We start from the raw sequence: 22266 nt of genomic DNA on the forward strand, positions 1-22266 counted from the left end.
CACAAGTAACATCTCCATTGGGCCAAAATGCACCGATATTAATACCTCATATGTTACTTGGTTCCTCGAAAATTCTCCTCTTGGACTTAGCCTAAAAGTGTGGACACTTTTTAGCCTCCGGCGAAACCTAGAGTCTATACGGCTTCGCCGCACGACTAAAAGTGAAAGAAGGGGAAAAAATCACAAAAAATAATTGTGTCGATGGGCAAAATGTGCTTATGGCTTGGTAAGAATCCAAGTCAGATCTGAGATCTGTGGTAAGAGAGCACTTTCAGTGACAATTACTACCTCCAGGAAAGCCTGTGAACGAACAAGAATTTGGCTTGAACATTAGTCAGTGAACTTATTTGTCAGATCTCCTGATAAATGAAACCACATTCAAAGATTATTAGTGGAGTGAGTTAGGGCTTTTTTTCATTCACCTAACCCTGCGGCAAATTTTTCTACACCATACAAATAAATACCCATTGCAACACATGTTTCGTTCTTGTTTTCCACTTAAAAATACCTTCACCTGGATGAGCTTATTAAATCCAATTCAAAATAAAATAAGGGACGTAATCTCAGCTGACTTGAGAGCGTCTTGTTTAGAAAGATTAATACGGAACTTTGAAAATAAAATCAGAAAAGTGGATCACAATAATTTTGGAAGCAACAAAACGGCAACTACTCATGGTGCAATTACTAGAGAAATTCTACATGAAATTTCACACAAATGGTGAATTTTCAGGTCAATATCCAGAGGATGAGAGTAGCTCCTAATTAGGATATCAATGGCATTTTCACAATGAAGTCAAGAAAACTAGTTTAAGTAAAAAAAAGACCTTCCTTTTGAATAGTTCATAGGAGAAAAATAAAAAAGTACAACAAAATTTACTTCCTGGAAACCTTTGAATCATTTTCGTCTACTAAATTCAATCCTAACCGCTTCAGATCATCTAAAATAGGGAACGGCCTCCGGGGCCAAGTCTTTATCTGTTTCAGACGATACGAATCTCCTTCTAATTTTTCTAATTCCTTGATTAAAGGATAGACCTTCTGTTCAATCCATTCTGCAATGGTGTATTTGTCAAAAATATTTGCCAACGCATCCTGTGCAGATTGGACAAGCGAAGTTACGGAATGATAAATTCTTGGCTCATCAAGCATAAGCTCATCGAGACGCAGAGGACTCGAAAAGTTATGACGAACGTTGTACTCAGTAAGCCACCCTCGTGTGGCTCTTGTTGTCTGAATTAGGTCCTGAACATCTTTCTCAACCATGTTGAGCTTATAAGTCAATTTGAAGAAGAGATGACCGGGAAACATACACCTAGAGAATTGGTCCCACAGGAACGGATCGCTGTTCAAGTTCACAAAGTTGTGCATTCCTCCAACTGTGTTGTATGAATAAATACCGCACTTCAGCGCACTTGTCAGTTTAGGTTGTAAGGAAGAATTAAAGTAGCCGTGGGATGTTGCCAGCAAGTTAACTGCTAGAGATGGGATTCCAGACGGCAGTAATTCACAGAGGACTGCAAAATGATCATACCTGTGAAAATAATAATAGGCTGTCAATCAAAATATTCAAAATAAATAATGAGGTTTTTGGAATAACTAATTTAGAGAATATTGCTATTTTTTGAAGTGCAGGAACTCAGAAACCACGTGATTGAGGTCAAGAGAGCAGTCGCAAGAACAAAAGGGATGGCTGTAAAAAGGTGAAGAGAGTTCATGTTGGAATGGAAATTGTACGTTTTGATTATCATTTTGAACATTTGGAGAGAAGGAGGTGTTTCAAATGAGAAGGCCACTTTGAAAACTGGGGAGGCTGAAAACGTTCTTCATCTCTGCTTAAATTGAAAAATGAATTCTAGAGTTTCATCTTTTGAACTAATTTTGATTTATTATTGGTTTCAAGTTTCTTGGTAGTCATTTTCAAAATAGCAGAATCACGTCAGATCCAAAACAGATGAAGAATTTAATCGACTTTTGAGAACACTCAACAGAAGCTTTACTGATTCACTGATGTCAATATTCCATGAAATTACTTCTTCCATACTTTATACTCAATTTTTAGAAACTGAGTTTGACTAAAAACAAAAATGATATATACTTCTGAAAAAAACAATTTACACAAATCCTATCCTTTAGAATAGTCCAGGAGGGACTTCATAGCATCATAAATTCAAAAAGTCTGACATCCAGACAAAGTCATGTAGAGAAAAGTCTGTTGAAAGCAGACGTCCACAGCAAATTGACTCTTTCAGTGTAAATACAGCCATGTATCAAAAGATTGTCTGAATTCACTTTCAAAAATTCCTGGTCTTTTTTGCTATAAATTTTGAATTTCTTCCCAAATTATGAGAATGCATGCTTGAATGAGTACCACAGTAACAGACATCTTCAAAAGTACCTGACCGTCCACAGGAAAAGAGACCTCAGCAGATCAAGACATGTTCATGAAATGACGGATTTTTCCAAATCGGATGGAAAAATCAGAAATTGAGTTTTTGAACTGCAATTGGTATTTTTGTGAATTTCCTGCTTTGCTTCTGATGAAAAAAATCCTGACTTACCTCTGCCACCCGGTGATAACGATTCCTCTAAAGCCAGCCTTGAATTTTGAAGATTCAGCTCTCATCAGATCCAACCAATGGAGATTGTTATCAAGATGCCTCTGGACGTTGGGAACATAAAGAGTTTCTCCAAATGCCCCCTTGAAGGCACTTGCAGTCCATACTGTCGGAAATATGGTTGCATACTTATCCCATACAGGCCCAGGAACAAAACGGTAAATATCTTCTGCATAGACCCACACCTGAAAAAGTAAAAGAATATTAGAGGAGTTAAAAGGAGAATTAAGGTTCTACTATTTTTCACAATGATACTTCTATGTAACTGGTGAGTATATCTTATTGTAATTTTTACATGTTATTGTAGAATTATGATTAAAAAATCGTTGAGCTTGTTTAAAGCAGTAGAAACCTTGCTTGAATACAAATACATACATAGAAAAATCAGTGTCAAAACTTCATCAGGTTTTGAGCAGAAGAAATTATCTTGGACTTAATCAAACGAGGATGATAAAGGTTTGTAATAAGACCAAGATCGGCAATGCCTAACTTAGTTTCTGCATTACAGCTTCAGTCCAGGAACTTTGGGGACATCTAATGTAGAATACTGAAAAATGTTGAAATAAATTTTCATTCTGGCGCAAGAAATCATTGCAATAAAGTTTTACTTACAAATTCAGGGAATTAACAAATGGAAAAACTAGGAAAATACTAAGAGAATGAAAATGTATCAACTATGAGCAAAAAAATTAGACAAAATGCCAAGATTGACAGTATGCCTCAAATAGACACAAAAAAAGTAAAATTGATTTTTACAAAAAAACTACTTTCAGAAGTGTAGCAATCAGTTACTTCAGCAAAAAAAAAAAAAAAAAAAAAAAAAAAACTGACAAGAGCAAAGTATTTATGTGAAAAATTACCATTGGTTCAACAAGCTGCCCGATGTTATAGCTTTCTAAACTGGAAGTTGAAAGCTGTCTCAGCATATCATCCCAAATAATTGGTGTAACTTTGGGATACTTTGAGCGCACATACTTGGCTACACTGGAGACATGCATAAGAAAGAGATCATCTCTCAGCTTCTGTCGACATCGAGAGCATTCACCCATGTGAAATACTTCATCACAGCCTATATGCAGGAAACGAGCATCCTTGTGCAGGTGCATCACCTAAAAAATGAAAAAGATGTAGAAGAAATGATTCGATCAGTTTAAAAATGTAAAACCATTTTATGCAACAAATGTAGGTACTAAAACTTCATTCTTCAACAGCTCTTTCTCACACTTTTTTTCGTCTTCATCACAGCTTTTTCTCATGATTTGTGACCAAACTAGAAGAACGATCACTCCTTTGACCCTTCTTCAAAGATTCAACAATGAAGTTTCGTCAAATGGTGGTTAAAGGAGACACAACACAAAATGCACTTGTTCATTGGGTTTCATTTCAAGGACAAACACTTTAAGAAAAGATTTGAACTTGAAGAAAAAAAGAGAAAAATGTTAAAAAACTGGAGATGGTGAAAATCGATGTGCCACAAATATGTTTCTGAGTTGAAATTTCTAGCGGAGCACATTAAAAATACAGGAATATTTCAGAATTAAATAGTAAGGGAGGGACCAATGTTTATAGTTCCAATTAAAATAAGTTAATTAATGCTTCCAAAGCAAAAACCAACGTATATCTGAATGGACATTTAAGACCAGCTTGTGGATTTGGTCAATAAGTAGAGTTTTATGGTACGAAACTTCCCATCTGATGTTAGGAGTTAACATACTTGTCGAAAACACATCCAGCAAACACGGACTATTGTAAAGCAAACTGATATTATTTCAGCACCTGATTTGAAGGGAGTGGATTTCAGTTTTCAGGTGAGCGGCAAGTTTGAATTGATCACAAAGAAAATTACAATTTCTTCCTGAGAATCTAGATTTGGAAATTTTTGGGATGTCCACCGTGTCTTATGTAAAATTTTGATGGACAAACAAGTTTTGTGGTGCCACAACTTTCATATTTTGTCTTAACATCCATCTGCAACAGTATTGACACTGACTTTGGGAACCTGGCTCAACTTTCAATGTGGTCTCAACTAACCTGATCAATTAAGTTTTGAATAAACTCCAGGAGGCATTGAGAGAAGGACAGAGGGCCTGCGGAGACTCCGGAACTTCACGGAGCCGAGCAAATTGTTCAAGCTTGAGGGCAAACTCAACATGACCAAAAGTCTGAACAAGAGGAATGACTTCAAGGTCGTTCTCACTAGCCAATTTCAGAATGGTGGTCACCTCGTCAACAGTATAGGCATTAGTTGCAGCAAGGGATGCTAGTTGCCCTGTAAATGGGAACATATCCTCCCACTCAAGGAGAAGCCCTGTAGCTCCAAGATCCTTGAAGAGAGGGAACAAGTCCTTCAGGTATTTCACCTAAACAGCAAAAAAATAAAAGCTTAAGTATAACAAACAAAAAATTCAAAGCTGAGTTATCCAGTCTCAACTAAAATAACATAAAAACTATAAGATTCACAAAAACTTGGGTCCAAAAATTCAAAAGATATAAGTTACCAGGGAGGATATTATTCAGTAAATAAAGTCTTAGAAATCTAAAAATGGAAATCATTAAAATCTCAATCATGATTTATGAAACACACGCTTGAAACACAACATTTGAGTGTCATCAAGCTATTACTTATACTGTTAGTTTTTACCATTTTGTCAAATTTTCGAATATATTTGAACACTTGCCGGAATTTCCAGGGAAAAATTAGTAATTTTCCAGTTCATTTTTTTTGGCAAGAAAAATAAAGCATTTTCGTCAATTTCTTTGAAATTGTTTTAATTATGTCTTTGCATGAACTCTGGTGACACAGATACAGCAGAAAAATCCTTCTAAGGTCCGTTCTATCACATCTGATAATATTTGCTGGATACGTAACCAGAGGTTATAAGTTCATCCCTTTGACAAAAAAAAAGGGTTGTATCACCGTTTGTCGGTCACAATAATAAACCTTCAATCTAGGGAGTGCTGTCAGACCAAAAGCTTGCAAAATATGGAATGAAGCACCGCCGTTCTTACTCAACTTCCTATAATCACATGAAGCTCTCAACCGTTACAACTTCAACTTGGGGAAAATGTTTAAATTTGGGGGTAAATTAAAGGCGTTATCAGTGATATTTTTGTGTTTCATGCGGTACTGATAATAGAAATGCAAATCCCTCCCTTTCGTAGGAACTCCATTTCTTGTGAATTAAAGCTCATTTGGTTTCCCAATCATGAATAAACCAGATTTTAAAATTCGTTCAGGTGCTTTACCTTGGGTGGGGCCCCCTTTAGATCAAGATGGACGAGCCTCTGCTGAGGGACGTAGGGCTTGGAAGACCTGGAGCCGGCATAGAGATTGCCTGGGTAATTGCCGAAGTTGGCCCTCGTTTCGGATCCTCCATCCAGGCTTAGTTCCGGGGCCATCCCTCCGAGGTTTGGACCGTTGGATTGGTGGACATGCGAGTGAGAGAGATGCTCGATCTGCACTGTTGGCGGAGAGGGGTGCTCGACGAGGAACTGGACATTGTGCTGCTGCGGCAAGATGCGGACTTGCGTTTCGACGGCCCGCACGGCACTATTGTAGTAGAGACAGAGCACCACCAGAACCCCCAAGCTCATCATGCTGCCCACCAAAATAGTCTTGCGTCTCCAGACCTGGATACTCACGCATCCTAGAAGCTGACCAGTCAGTTGCATACCGCACACACCTGAAACACGAAAATAGAATAAAATGAACATCAAAATATAAGATGGCTCAGGGTGTGGAAAAAACCAAAATTGGGGACGTTTGGGAACTTTTGGGGACTTTTTTCATGAAAATTGGGGACACGTTTACCAAAATAGACGAGGGGAAAGCCGCGAGAGAGAGCGACATAAAGATGAAATATGGATAAAATCTTCGGCAGGAGCGAAAAACTCGACACCCAGAGATAGTAAGTGAAATTTCATAAGGCTCGAATAAATTTCACAATAGTTGTTTATTAATTTTTTTTAGAATTATTAATTAAACCTTTGGAGGTCTAAAAGCGTTTCAGATGGTCTTTCTGTTGATGCTGCGGTATTATGCTACTCTACTGAAGGTACCAGACACAAAGAGGGGGCAAAAAGGGGAGTTTAGAGAGAAAAACCCCAGCCTAACCGAAAACATCTGCAACGCGCGAATGTTCTAGGCTTGGGGTAAAAAATTTCAAAATTTAGAATCACTGTTTCTAGGCGTTTCTTAGCCTTCTGAATCTTTCCCCAAAAGTTTCAATCAATTTCATGAAATTTTGTGAAATTTCACGCTTGAAATACCACTCGAATAAATTTCATGAAATTTTCCATCTCTGTCGACACCAAACTCGCGAAGTTTCGGACCGTTCCCGCCGAAAGACGTCAGCGAGGGTTTACATTTCTGCCGCCTCGCGCGCAACCATAGCACCGCAAAAATTTGAAATTTTTGGCGGACGATTCTCGTCAGTTTTTGGGGACCTGGACATGAAAATCCCGGGGACATTCGGGGAGATCGGGGACACCTTTCCAGAATCGGGGACAATCGAGGACTTTTGGGGACCGGCAGACACCCTGTAACTACATGAGAATGACGATGGCTAAAGTGTCAAATCACGTAACTCCATTGCGGTGTTTCAAAATCTCCGCTCCTATTTTAGATTTGCGGAGAGAAGCAAGTCAACTAAACAGCTTAAAAATTATTCAGGGTTCATGCAGCCTCAGTGCTAAAAATTCAAGCACTTTTCAAGCACATTTTTCTGAATTTTCAAGCACTTTTCAAGCACTTTCAAGAGCCTTTTGGAAGCAGTTTTGCGCGAGATTCAAGAAATTTTTCCACAGGACCTTTGACATGAAAACTCCTAATAGCGAGACAGATATCAACAACCAACTAAAATGAGTATTTTCCTCTAATTAAAAAATACACGGATGTATAAATGAAAGACCATCCCAAGTATCAGTACCAATACTGACAACCCAGTAAGTAAATACCTCTAAATTCTAAGCAAAAAAAAGTAAAATCCTGGCTCACCGCATAAGTTTTCGACCAACTACCCATCCATACTTACACCTGAATGTTTTATTCCAATTTATTCAAAACGTTGGTTTAAAAATAAAAAGAAAAATAAATGATAATAATAAATAAATATCTTACCTTCATATTCATTGAGACAACGTTAATCATTAAGAAGTGATGGATATCGATAGGTATAAGATGGGCTGAAGATGGTGCAACTTATGAAAGAGTTAATAGAAAATCTGCATGCTACCCGATGGATTAAATTCATGAGAATAGTAGGGTACTTGGACAAGAAGCTCAAAATTGAAGATTCATTCTTGATAAAGCTGAAGCAAGATGTTTTCTGATAGTTTTTCACTACTGTAAAAATATTTGAATTTTAAAAGTGGGATTTCTTAATTTGAAGCTACACGTAAGGAGTATGTCTGGAGTATGGAACGGCACATCATTTGAAAAAAGAGTCTTTATGAACACTAAAAAACCGGACGAAAGAAGAAAAAAAAACACTTTCAAGAATATAATGGACCCACATCATTGAAAAAAAATAAGGTAAAAAAACCAGAAGTAAAAAGAAAAAAATGTTAATGTGAAATTAAATAAATGTAGGTATGAAGAAAAATGTTTTTACAAGCAGTTTAAAAAGTTATAGATTTTAACCGAGACTTATGGTTCTTTTTCACAACTGTTTGGAGAGTTTCGAAATTTCTCCTTCAACGATTGCTAACTCTTCTTTTTTTCTTTTGGCACTTTGGCGGAAACTATTGGACTTAACAATTAATGAGAGATCTTGCTTCTTTTCAGCTTGTTCTGCCAGGTCGTCTGCACCTTTTTCTAAGGTCTTTACATCTTCATATAAGCGTCTTTTTCTCTCTTGTAGAGATTTCGTTTTTTCTGACTTTTCATTTTTAATAGCTGTGAGAGCCTTGATTTTCTTTTCTTCCTCTAAATAGGTAGCATATCTACTGCGAGCACCTGATACACTTTGTCTTAACTCTTTGGTTATTACCATACTGGATAAGCTCTCCATTTCATCGGTAAACTCATGTAAATAACGCTGTGCTATGTGGGACTGCTCCTTTAAATTTTCTACTTCTAGGTTTTTATTTACACTAAAACCTCCGAAAAGTGGATCTGAGAAATTCAAGCACGTTTTCAAGCACTTTCCAAAAAATCAAGCACTTTCAAGGCCTTGAATTTTTTTTTTAAAATCAAGCACTTTTCAAGCACTTTTCAAGCTTGCATGAACCCTGTTATTACGGAATATTCTGCTAGTAGGAAACAATACTTAATCAAGAAAGTTTTCAAGATATTAAGTTTACTAGTTTCTCAAAGAGAAAAATACGGTGTGACGAGGAATCTGGAACGTCGCAAACGGAGATACGTGTACAGGGCCGGATTTACCTACTTGTCGCCCCTTTCTCATTTGTTTTGAAACATCAAAAAAAAACCATCACGTGAACGTGCCGGAGGAAGAGGGATGCATAAGACGCGTTCACTCGTGTTGGACACGTTTTTAGCAAAAGCCCTGTCAATACTACTGGTAAAAGTTCACTGAACTTTGCGCGAAAGTTCAGTTCCGTAAACCCATCTCTGTGTGGACAAACCATTCCAATTGTAAGAAATGAACGAAAAAATTATGAAATAACAAATATAAATGTGATTTAATAATTTTAACTTCCGCCACCGCGCCGCGCTGACCGCACTGTGTTTGGCGCAATGCGTGAAATATTCATGCATTCTTGTAAGCGCTACACATTTCACGCTAACCGCACTGTGTGTGACGCAATGCGTGAAGTATTCATGCACTCTTGTAGGCGCTATGCGTTTCTTGCCGACCGCTGTTGACCGTACTGTGTTTGACGCAATGCGTGAAGTATTCATGCACTCTTGTAGGCGCTATGCGTTTCTTGCCGACCGCTGTTGACCGTACTGTGTTTGACGCAATGCGCGAAGTATTCATGCACTCTTGTAGGCGCTAATATGTGTTACCTGCCGACCACCGCTCCGGGGGCTTCTCCTTTTTTATCTCAAGTCCTCCATCAAGGCCAAATTGCGTGTTTTGTTTCTCTATAACGTGACTACTTAAAGGTGCGCAGTGTTTGGTATCGCCGAAAGACGACAAAATTAGAAATTAATCTACTCCCAGAAAATGAGATATTTTGTCGCCTCTTCTCGTCTGTAATTTTTTTTCTGAATCCGGTTTTTTTTATACCTACATTTAAGGAAATTGCAAAGTTTGCCGCCCCCTAAATTTGCCGCCATGGGCCGCGGCCCATGTGGCCACCCCGTAAATCCGGTCCTGGTTTCGCACTTTGGCTATCGATATGAGATCAGCATTGAGCAAACCTTGGGACAGAGGCACATACTGCTGTGTTAAGGAAAAACGCCGTATGAACATTCGAGAGTTGCCAAATTTCCTACAATAATATGTTTATTTTTGAGGAAAGATAAGACTATTTTTCCTTGAAATTTTCAGGGACTACAGGTGAAATTGCGAACAAAATTATCTGAAAAATTGGAAGGAAACTATTCATAAGTTTACCAGGAAATTCGTGTTTTATCAAAGGAAATTTGACAACGCCTGAAGGTTCATACGGCGTTTTTCCTTAGCATGGCAGCATAAAGGAGGCGACTTGCCCTGTGCAGAGACAAATTTAATATGGATCCTGAAATGGTGTCTCACTACATTTCTGTTTCTGCATGCTCCTGTTTGGGAGGCATTACACTGTGGGTGAGCATAAAAGAAACAACAGCTTTTTCAAACAAAAGTAAGGGGTCTTTGAGCAGTTTAGCACGAAAAAAATGTGACTTTCTCAAATCCTGGGGGAAACTTGGGAGAGGGGGAGATTTTTCAAGGGAGCGATGGGCCAACTTGATGTGAAAAACTCAATTTTCAGTTTCTTGGTGTGGTGCTAGGGCCGCTGGGCCGCTTTTTTCAAAGACTATCACATTTGGACTTTATTTTACAATTTGGAACTATAATGTCTGGCTCAGTTCAGAAACAACGTATGTACCATTAGTTTCCCTGTGCACATGAGTATTTTTACGGCTGAGCCAGAAATTGTAGTTCCAAATCCCCCACCCACCATTCAAGGGAGAATCTGTAGGAGGTGGTGGAGACTCACCTCACAAAAAGCAGGGAAAGACAGCAAAATCCATTTTGCTTCACAGAGTTTGGTGGAGCACCGATGAGCAGAATTTTCTTATGAACTGACAGAAACCAATGATAGACCTCTGCGAACAAAACAAAACAGACATATGAGCTAAAAAAGAAAGCATATGTGCTGCTATGTGCAACTCCCGCCTACGGAACGTCATTTCAAACACATATATACTTAATCATTACAAATTATTAGGAAAGGTTCCTAAAATTTTTAAGCTAAACACAAAATGTTTAAGGAACAGGTTTTAACAAGCGTGTTAACAATATCACTTGATAATGGGGCGGGACGGTTTCAAAGGCACCCGGGGGTGTCACCCCCCCCCCCCAGTTGCTCTCTCTCGTGATGCAGGTAAGTAAAGCAGATTCCATTTCCGTTTTAAAAAAATTGTCTAGGTATTTGAAATTTTCCTTCACTTTTCAAAATTTTTCCTTCGCGCAGAGTAATGCTCCGAAGTTTATAGAGGGGAAAAAAAACGATTTTCCGAACGGCCGTGAACGAGATAATCAGGTGATATAAAATTCAAGGAGTTTCGAGAAAATTTTATTTTGCCGAAATTCGAAGATATTCAGGGTCTTGAAAAGTTTAAAAGAAACCCATTTTCGAGGGTTTAGAGTCGCATTACAACGGGAAGGGGGTAAAAAAATCCAATTGTTAAAGGGACGTTTTTAATGTGCGGAACCTTAAAGTGCCATGAAAAGTTTGGAAAAGTCGACTCGTTCTTCGATGGCACGCCAACACGGGGTTTTTTTCAAATATTTATGGGAGTTCCAGGTTCCCCATTTCCCCCCGTTATTCTTTCGAGGATGAGTCTGTTGCGCTGGTCACAGAATCGTGTTCTGATTCTTGTGTAGTAGCTAAACATAATAAGATCTGTCCAAACAGCAGCTTTCTACGTTAAATATTAACCGAGCTATCGCCCTTTGAAAAGTCGGGTTTTTGACGTTATCCACCGCGGTAATGACATCCTTGGTTTCTTCCACCTTGTTTTCATCAGAGTGTCATGTTGAACAACCATGGCAAATGTACGTCACGCCGACTGATGAAAGTATCAAGGTGGAAGAGACCAAAGGGTGTCCACGGTGGACCGCGGTGGATGGCGTCAAAAATCCATCTTTTCAAAGGGCGATATCCCGGTTAATATTGAACGTAGAAAGTGGCTGTATAGACAGATCTTATTATTTTTAGCTAACCTACAAGAATCAAACATCAATACACGATTCTGTGACCAGCGTAACTGACCCATTCGCCCAATTAATGCGACCGGCCGGGAACTTTCTCCACCCCAGCGGGCCGATTATTGAAATTGATAGACAAAGCTATAGACAAAGAAGACAAAAAGGATATGGAGGAATCCTATTGGTGGAAGCGGGTGGTCGCAATTGACGAAGGCGGTAGGTAATAATATAACCAACGGCAACTCACGAGAAACCCGACAATTAGTCCATCATTTTCTCCCTTAGTCTATGGGAACCGCACATTTCAACCAATAGAATAGCTCCATACTAGCTAGATCCTCTTTGTCTAACGCTTTGTCTATCAATTTCAATAATCGGCCCGCTGCGGACCCTTAACATTACTTCCTGAAAAATGTTTTTTCACCGGAATGAACCGTGTTGATCATAGAAGTCGATCAGAGTTCGATTGAATTGTCAACGAGTTGAGTAGGTTCTTAATTCACAAAAGCACTCGAGCGCGTCAACTTCCTACCGAGAGCATTTGGCGAGATAACAGTGGCAATGCACTTGAATCCATCTGCGTTAATGCAGTGAATCTCTTTTCCCCGATGAGCCTTACAAATAGGCACTTGAATGGGCTTGGAGACCCATCAGAGAACGATCATGCTCGCTTTCAAAACCGACCGATTCATTTACCTATCAATCGTCGGCACGGCTATTAGCGATGTTCTATTGTCTGACGGTAAAAAAACTAGGTGACTAGTCGGTTCCTTCCTCTGGCCTGCCGCACAATGGTCCCCACTATAGTTTCGCACAACTTCGATTAGGCAAAACTTTTATCGTTGCGCAAAATGCAAACAATGATTTCACAGGGTGTCTCGTTTTTTTCATTTCGGGAAATCCTGATTTTTGACTGCTAAATCTTGATTTCATAATTTTTCCAAAGACATGGCACATCCATGCTCCAGGCTCTTCAAATTTTCAGGGATTAGGGCCGAGAAGAATCTGTTTCAGCAGATCTACTCGTTAATTCCGCGAAAATTAGACGGTGGAACCCGAAGGGGTCATACTCTCCCTATTTAGGTACTCTACCTTGGAGTAGGGGTGCAATCCTTCCTGCAAGCTTCCACGTTTTCATGCACCCGCCCGCCAACTTTCCACATTTTTCTCATCAGTTTTCCACAAAATTTTCCATAAATTTTAAAAAAGGGGACCATTTTCCTCTTCATTCCTTTAATTTTCGACTTGGGACCCTTAACAATTTTCCCTCCTTCCACATTTTGGCGGACGCGTGATCGAGAATTTTAAGCACCCCTTCCTTGGCGCCCAAATCGCGGAAAAATGTGTTAACCCTTTGTTGCAAGAGCTAATTGTTAATTTTGGAGAGAAAATCTACATTGTACACTATTTTTCGACAATAGAGTCAGTTGGAATCGATTTTTGTAGTTTTTTTTTAGTTAGATCAGACTTGTAATTCTCCCCAACAATCATTTCTTGCTTTGATTCAATTTAATACTCCAGCATAAAAATAAAGCTGAAAACCATTTGTTGCTTTCATGTAACGCTATGCAATAAAAGGTTAAGTAGACTGATCGGCTAAATCGTGTAGACACTTCAGTAGATGTGTTTTAAGGTTCAGACCCCATGAGGATTAGACCTAAAATATGATACGAGGATTAGGTCTGATATATTCCATGAGGATAAGACCTGGTAAATTTTTCACTCATCTGTGTTTAAAGCGTACAACTGTCCTGTGCATGTTGTTGCTGAGATCGATCGTTGACCACGAGACTACGAAACTTTATAAACGGAAATTTTTTGCGCGATTTTAACAGATCGAAATGAAGAAAAAATTCTGTACCTAGATAGCAAAAATATCGTGGAAAACTCAAAATTCTGAGCTACAGATGATAAACTGTGAACAATCAAATAGGAGGTCTAATCCTCATGGGAACTGCGCTTAAAAACCTATCTACTCACTTCTGTCAGATATTAACTACTGAAGTGCAGTGCGACAATCAGTTTCCACAATGAATCTGTTGCAAGCAAGAGATATACAACCATGTGAATATATTTTTAGAAGGTAAAATGTCACGATGGTAACATTAAAAAGTTTGAAATTCTCTTCCTCGTGTGAAGTTTGCGTGGTTCGGAACAAGCCTTTTCTTTCACGCGTGTGTAGGTGTCGCGGACAAAATAGTCAAATCGGGCATTTTATTAAATGCTTAGGCAGAAAGTCAAATTTTCAGAGTTTACGACGTTTTTAATGTTTTCACCAAGTCCTCTCGAATTTTCAATTTTTGGAGCGCAAAAATCCATTAAAGCACATAGACTATCATTGCATTTCCCGTTCAAAAATTCTTCTCTTTTTTTGCAACTGTCCAAATTGTGAAGAACTATTTATTTTTTAAATGCTGCATATTTAGAGATACATGTGTAATTAAGGACTAGAATAAACGTATTCATCATTGTATGAAGCAAATTTTCACTCATACACTTTTTCCATATGATCAGAGAATGATTTTATGTACGGTTAGCAAAATTATTAGAATTTCAGTCTGACAATACGTAAGAATATTTGGCTGTTTGGCTCGGCATTTAACAAAATGCCTGCTTTGACAATGGACCACAAGACAAAGTACGAATTTCAGCATTATGATACATGTTTTTTAACCAAAATTTCACGTAGAAAACGATGCGCACAACGAAAATTACGGAAATAAACTCCTTAAGAAGGTATTTAATGATTCTTGGTGAGTGAATTCAACCCACCCGCTCATGAAAACTCAATGCTCTACGTGATTCACATCACACGCTAAACGTTATCATGGCAGTCTCTGCGATGTGAAAACCTGGCAATCTCAATCTTTACGTTTTTGCTCAGCTACAGCAAATTGCTCATAGTTTGAACGACAAATGGTGGGAAATGAACATTGCTCGATTGAGAAGCTTGCTGAAACCGTTGTAGTGCGCGATTTGAATCACGTAGAGCTTTGAGTTTCTTGTGAGCGGACAGTTCAAATTCCTCGTAACCAAGGTAAAATAAAAATGTTAATATCTCCGTTAGGAGTTGGTTTCAGTAATTTTCGTTGCGCGAACCGTGTTCTCCGTGAAATTCTGGTTAGGAAACATGTATCAGAATGCTTAAATTCGTAACTTTTCTGTTGGTCCATTATTATTTTTTTTTACTTTCAAAACACCTCTTTGAAAAATGATAAATAAAAAGTTTAAGAGTGCAAAAGAGGAAAAATTCATGAAAATGGCGAATCGTTTGTATTTTTCGTGGCGAGGAAAAGAACTGGTAGACAAAATAAAAGTGGAGAGAAGTAAAGGAAGCAGGAGGATAAGGAAGAAATGGGGAAAGGACATGAAGAAGAAGGGAGGAAAAAAGAGAAAGAGCAGGAAAATGAAGATGAATCGAGTAGTCGATTTGACTCAGATTTGAGTCGATTTGACTCACGTAGAGCTTTGAGTTTCTTGTGAGCGGGCAGTTTAAATTCCTCGTAACCAATGTGAAATACAAACGTTGATATCTTCGTTAGGAGTTGGTTTCAGTAATGTTTGTTGAGCGAATCGTGCTCTACGTAGAACTTTGGTTGAGAAACATGAATCACGATGCTTAAATTCGTAACTTGTCTAATGGTCCATTGCCTTCGACGTAGGCATATTTCCTCACCCTGTCCTGAGGCATATTTTCTACGATTTTTCTGTTTTCCCGATCGGTGTAGAACCGTGCCTCTCAAGATCCTATTTCCCCGGGGAAGAGGGCAATTCGCTGTGCGCCGAAGATTCAACAGCGGGCGGGGAAGGGAGCGACACAGAGTAACAAAACTAGGACCGTCCACCCGTCACCCCTCGTCGCGCCGCCATTGCTGTCGTTTTTTTCCGGTCTAATTGTTGACACCGTTCTGTGCGGTCGGGGACTTGTCCGAGGTCCGAGGTTCGCCTGCCAGTGCCACGAGAAACCGGATGCACACATCGCGAATAGGAGCCGAAAATGACGCCGCCGATAGCCCAAGGTTCCATAGCTAGCCATCGACAGGGTGAACCTTAGGTTGGGAAAATCGGGAGTCCTTAAATGTGGGGCTTGGAGGACAGGGCGCATAGGTGCACTTTTTGCTATTTCGAGAAATACATGTTTGTAGTTCCGAAATTACATGGAGCCTTGAGGCGGATAGAAAGTTCAAGCTGAATTTTTGATGCTGAAAACTCGAACTTTGGGCGCGAATTTTTCACAGAATATGCCGTAAGACTAGGATTACTTGAAATCATTAGTATCTCAATTTTTTAAAAAAACTGCACTTATGCGCCTTTTCCTCCAAGCCCTTCAAATATACTTCGTATGAGCCGTCAGGGTGTCGACTAAAACAGGCTAAAAATCAGTACTTTCTCAGTACATTCCCGAGAAATTCAGTACCTCCTCTACAGAAAAATCCAGTACTTTTTCAGTACCTCCATTTGACGAAATTCGAAAAATTTAAAAAAATTGAATTTCTCGCTGAAATGGCGACAAAGATGAGAAAAATTCCGGACCTCCTTGCGGAATTTCCGCACTTTTTCAGTACTTCCGGACCGCTCTTAAAAATTCAGTACTGTTGCCGTGACCTGACCACTCTCAAGCCCATTCTGGGCCCAATTTTGTTGGTCCTTCCACCGTACTTAAATATACTTAGGACGAGCCTCGACTATACACTCACGTGCGGCATAGCGCTTCTGATTGGTCGGTTGTGCAGTTTGGTCTCATCGATGGATGTTGCACCTCGATGTGAAAAAGCCGACAAAATTTGGCCCTTGACTAGCCGGCAGTTTCAGCTTCTCAACGGCAGGGGTGCAGAATCTTCAAAGCTTCCACGCGCCTGCCAGCCGGATTTCCACATTTTCCTCATCAGTTTTCCACAAAATTTCCCACCGATCTAAAGAAAGATGACGTTTTCCTTTAATTTTCGACTTTTGGCCCCATCAAAATGTTCCCTCCTGCCGTATTTTTGGAGCTTTTCCACATTTTCACGCGCCCGCCCGGGCATTTTCTGCACTCCTGCTTGACGGGTGTTGCATTTCGATGGCCGAAGTGCGAAACCACATATCTCCGTTTGCGAAGTTGCAGACTTCCTATCATCCTTCACTTTTTCTTCGGAAAACTAGGCGACGTAATTTCTTGACAGTTTCCTCGATTTTTCTTCTCTCCTGGCAAAATATTCTGTAGAAAATTCAAGCCATAAAGTTGGCTTATTTCTCTTTGAAAAATTCAGACAGGAGCGGAAATTTTGAAACACTGCGATGAAAATACGTGGTTTCGCACTTTGGCCATCGATTTGCACAATTCGGTCCGGGGCTGGAAAAAGCTCCGATGCAACTCTCATTTGAGACTTCGGCTTGGAAAGCGAATCCCTTCAGGATTCGGTCGGGGTTGCGGAGTGAGCTAAAAAATCATCCCTTGAGCTGAATTCGAGCAACAGAGATCAACATGAGCTGATTTTTCTGAGAGAAATTGAGGAACCAGCACACTTCTACGAGTCTTCCCCCCCCCCCCCCCCAGTTATAAAAATGAAAAAATCCAGCACCATCAATTACACAACCAGCACGGGGGCAAGGAAACTGTAAAATTGTGCGAACATTCTATCGAATGATGAAAGCTTTTTTCAGTTTGAGGGCCGCCAGCCGAGCCATTAGTACTCCCTGAAGCTTGACGCCCCTGGCAAAGGCCCATGTAGGTCACCACAGGCCCAGCTAACATAATAATGGTAGGTAAATAGGTGGGGAGGGAGAATTATTTTAGAACGGGGGCCAGTTTTTAACGACATCGTTTGGCCAAGGAGCTTAGCTATTCGAAAGAGTAGGCAAAATTTTTACGAATGACATCGAAAAATTCCTAGGTATTTCGTACCGTTGAATCCAAAAATGACCACGATTTCCTGCCTATGGTTAGGGTCTAATTTCCCGTCGAATTATTCGCGGAAAAACTTAATGTGAGCATTTTTCATATTTTGAGTGTGTAAAAATGCTGACGAGTTAGAATTTAAAGAGCATTTTGCCCTAATTTAGCGCAAAAGAAACAAACTTAAAAGCAAATAAAAAATATCAGACAGTATTACACGACAAGATTTCGGAGCTGTTTCACCCTCCTTAATTATTCATCATCATCCTACATTTGCCAATTAGAAAATGGAGGCGACGAGACCAAATCAGACTTCCATAACTCTATTGTCAAATTCATTTTTAAAGGAGGAATATGCATGAGTGGGTACATGCAGAGATGAGGGAGTAGTTTCATCAACTTGACAACACTGTTATATATTAAAGTAATAACTAGTCAAGACTTGATCACCGTTTCTGAGAGCTAGTATTATTGTCGTATTAAAACTAATTCGAAACAAGGAAGAATATGAATATATTGGTCAAAAATATAAGGGAAAAAAAATCAAGGGACCCCTTGATTGAGTGTAGTGCATAAACATACATAGGTACTTCAAAAATGTTGATCCGAGCTGCAATAAATTTCCTTAAACGTCAAGGAAAATTCATTTAAATTTTCAGATCATGTAAGTAAATTATTTCAGGGTACTTGGTAAAATTGATGGCTGAAGTTATAATGGTGATAATTTTTTCCAGTTGCGACGTTGCGAAGTTATGCGCCGTTTTTACATTTTTAAAGGGAAGCTAATCAACGGTCAATCTTGAAATTGTATGCCTACTCAAGTATGTGATTTTTTCTTTCTATCATTCTTTTTTTTACAAAGGACTAGGGCATGAAAGTACCTACTTACCTAGTCAAAAAAGAAAAAAGAGAAAAAAATCACTCATTCAAAAATCCTGATAGGAGTTTTCATCGAGACATTTTGGTTAATCTTCGTTCAAAAAAAACTTTGCAATGGAGATACTAGAGCAATTTTCAACTTCAGCCATCGATATGGTCCTCCTAGAATTTCTGCTCTCCTGTAAGTTCTTAAATTAATTATGATGAGAGCGCGTGAATAACAGAGAGTGTCTCATTGCGTGTCCTCTTCTACGGAATGAAATGTTTGAAGGTGTTGAGGAACACTTGGGTGATTGTACAAAAGACTCCTTAAATTTTACTTGAGTTAAGTGAAATCTTAATGCCGATTTGTATTTTGAGCTGATGCTACGAAGCTTGATAAATAAGCGTTCTGTTTTTGTGGTCAACATTTGGGTAAAGTTTACTTTGGAACAAGTTTCGTTCTGAATAAGTAAAATGACAGTTGTTTTGAAAACGTCACTTGGCTCTATTTTTTACTGACTAAGTTCATTATAAAATGGGAAACATGAAAGTTTGATTCCATTTAACACTGCAAATGGTTGATAAAATGATACCAAGATATGCTTAGAGCTCCTGAGAGACTAAGCACAGAGTATCCCTTGGACTTGAGGACTGCGCATCATATATTGAGACAAACGTCAATCTCTGACTACTTAGCTCCGAATTAGCACTACTCAACAGGTTAATACATGGAGTCAGGTGGCACCACTGATGAGTGGTGACATAAACAATACTTTGACGTTGGTCTCAATCTACCATGCTCTAGCCAAAATCATTGGTGCACTTCAGAGGATGCAAATTAGTTGAGGAAGTGTTTCTGTAATGTATTTAGTATGAAAAGAAATTTGGCAACATTCAAATTTTTGCTAAGCATTTGTCTGTAAGATACATACTTGGCAAAGGCCAATCGGATCGGCATCAGCTTCTGTTTCGCACAACCCCTCGTGATAAAAACCATGAGTTGCACAAGCCACACACAGAATGAGTAACTCCTAGGTGCCAGCAAAAATTGTCGACTACTTAAAAGTGAGCAAGTTTCTTTCACCTGCAGTCAGTTCTGACACTTACTTAAGGGCTTTGTTTTCATCCGCACCGCAGTGGATTGCTACGGAACGCATGACTTTTATATCCCGTTCCACTGGCACGTTTTGGTGGAACGCTTGGACCGCTCTTTCAAGGTGGGGTGAGGCCGATCGAGGCCACGGTTAGGCCGGTTGAATCAACCCAAACCGCTAGCATTGCGTTCCACGGATAAAAAAAGCCCTTATGCATTTCATCTAACCTCAAAGTTGGTTGCTTCATTGAATTATGAGATATCCTGAGGTATCAATGTCAGTTGAGGACAATTTTCGGCCAAAGTTAGCACCGAGTTGCAGGCGATTTTACTTCATTTTGGTATCATTTATTGTTCAGGACAATACATAATTTATCAAAAGAGCAGACATGTAGACGGAGCAGGGCATCGGGGAAGGCATTCTGTTCACTGGTTGTCGACATTATCGATGAGGCTGTAGGGGCTGAGGAAGTCTAATACTAGTGACGTCCTTAGAGGATTGCCTAGAAGTATTCCGACACTTAAAAAGAAAGCAATCTACATGGGTGCAGTGAAGGGAGATAAATACTTGGCAGAAGCTCACCTCACAGTAGCAGCGACTAGTTCTATAAAATGCTCCAAATATATAGGTGGTTGATTGCGCCTTGTTCTGCGTTTTGCTCGCCAGTCGACGACTTGAAATTTGTGAGATCCCGGAAGATTCTTAAAATTAAATCAAACGACACATAAGCTTTCACTTTCACGAAAACAATTGGGGCACTTTCATGTTTACACCCACGAGAGGAGAAGAAACAAGAAATTTCGCACGAAAAGTGGCAGTTTTAAAGGCAAACAGCAAATAGAGTAAGAGCAGACGAGAAATTGAGACCACGGTGAACGACGATCTCAGAACGATAAGATTAATTAAGAACTGCTCTTCTGACAAAATTATCTCATTAAAATTAGTCCACTCGAGCTGGAACAGAAGTCTGCACACTTTTCGTGAGAAGAGCCGTCTCATCACCTTCTTCCAGGGGTGACCAATCAAAGGGACCTAAATAAAGCTAGAAGTGCGAGGATTGGCTAAGCGAGGCGAGAGGAAGCGGTATCAAGACCAATCCACGGTGGGGATTGATCACGAGCGGTACTTTTGAAATGAAACGATGTCCATTTCCGCCGTACCAGAGAGCGCAGCGGGGGGGGGGGGGGGGGGGGGACGAGTACAAAGAATCATACGACGTAAGAGCAGGAGTTTCCGTCGATAAATGTGTGATAATCATTTTTGTTTATAAAAAACACGTCAACTTTTGAAATGGCAAGTATCTAATCCAAAATTTACATTTTTGTAACTTATTATCCTTTTGATTACCAGGTTACTCGGTAGGTGCTGCACCCATGCAAACTGGGATAATCCTGGGTTAACCGCAACCCTAGGTCGCCAAAAATTTTAAGTTTTGGCCCGAAATGTTCATTGTTTTATTGTTTATGAGATTTGCCCTTGTGAGGAGGGTTTTGCCTTAGTGCTTAGCGCAAACAGCCACTGACAAAGTTTGACCTCTTGAATAGTTCCCCGTTGCCATGAAGTCCGAATTTGAAATTTTTTACAAAAATCATTGCATCTCTTGCCTTCAAAGCTCACTTTTTCGAGAGCTTTAAGTCCTGATAAATTACAACCCACTGATTTCGCACAGAAGAAGAAAATCTCGGGGTAGATTGATGGAACTACGCAGATGAGCTCGCAACATGAAGAATCTTTTAGGAACTCGTCTCGGCTGATTTTCCATCCGACGACTGTTCCATCTACCATCGCACCATTGGAGTAAGTACATCAGAGGGCAGGTAAGTAAGGAGTAAATCGACGGAAAATTGGACCGAGTTTAACAGAAAGGAACCAAGCCACATCAGCGATTGCCAAGTTTAACTGGGCAATTATATTTTTTACGAGAGAATGGTTGTTCGGATTCCTTTGAACATTTTAAGGAATTTGTTTCACACCACGGAGAATTTTCACTGAAATTTGCACGAAAATCCACACAACCGTTTTCATGTAAAAAATTAAATTGCCCAATTAAATTTGGCAATAGCTGATGTGGCTTGGTTCCTTTCTGTTTAACGCGGTCCAATTAGCCTTCACATACAACTAAGCGTAATACTGTCAGGCTAAGGAAGAACGCCGTATGAGCCTTCAGACGTTGCCAAGTTTCCTCCGATAAAAACCAAAATTATTGGGAAAATTCAGAATATTATTTTCCAAAAATTTCAGAAAATTTAGCACGCAATTTAAGCTAAAATATCTAAATATTTCAAGGAAAAATATGCACGAATGTTGTCAAAAATACATGTTTTATCAAGGGAAATTTGGCAACTCTCGAATGTTCATACGGCGTCCTTCCTTAGCACGGCAGAATACTGGCCGACGCAACTTGTTTGACATCACAGAAAAAAAGGTCTAGTGCTTACTCATACTACCTCAGAGAGGTAAACGTCAAAGGGCACTATCGGGGCATTAAAAGGCAGATT

General features: G+C 39.5%; 1 protein-coding gene across 1 annotated transcript; it reads right to left on the reverse strand.

Moving 5' to 3' along the window:
* Positions 1–244: 244 nt before the first annotated feature.
* LOC109030138 (hexosaminidase D) lies at positions 245–20768 on the reverse strand. Its single transcript, XM_019040959.2, is given in 8 exon segments — positions 245–1531; positions 2559–2800; positions 3476–3724; positions 4647–4678; positions 4681–4975; positions 5862–6298; positions 10725–10833; positions 20351–20768. Coding segments are annotated over 6 exon segments (1902 nt in total). The 5' UTR covers positions 6288–6298; positions 10725–10833; positions 20351–20768; the 3' UTR covers positions 245–873.
* Between the last annotated feature and the right edge of the window lie 1498 nt (positions 20769–22266).

The sequence above is a fragment of the Bemisia tabaci genome, chromosome 2 (assembly GCF_918797505.1).
Source record: "Bemisia tabaci chromosome 2, PGI_BMITA_v3".
NCBI classification, from domain to species: domain Eukaryota; kingdom Metazoa; phylum Arthropoda; class Insecta; order Hemiptera; family Aleyrodidae; genus Bemisia; species Bemisia tabaci.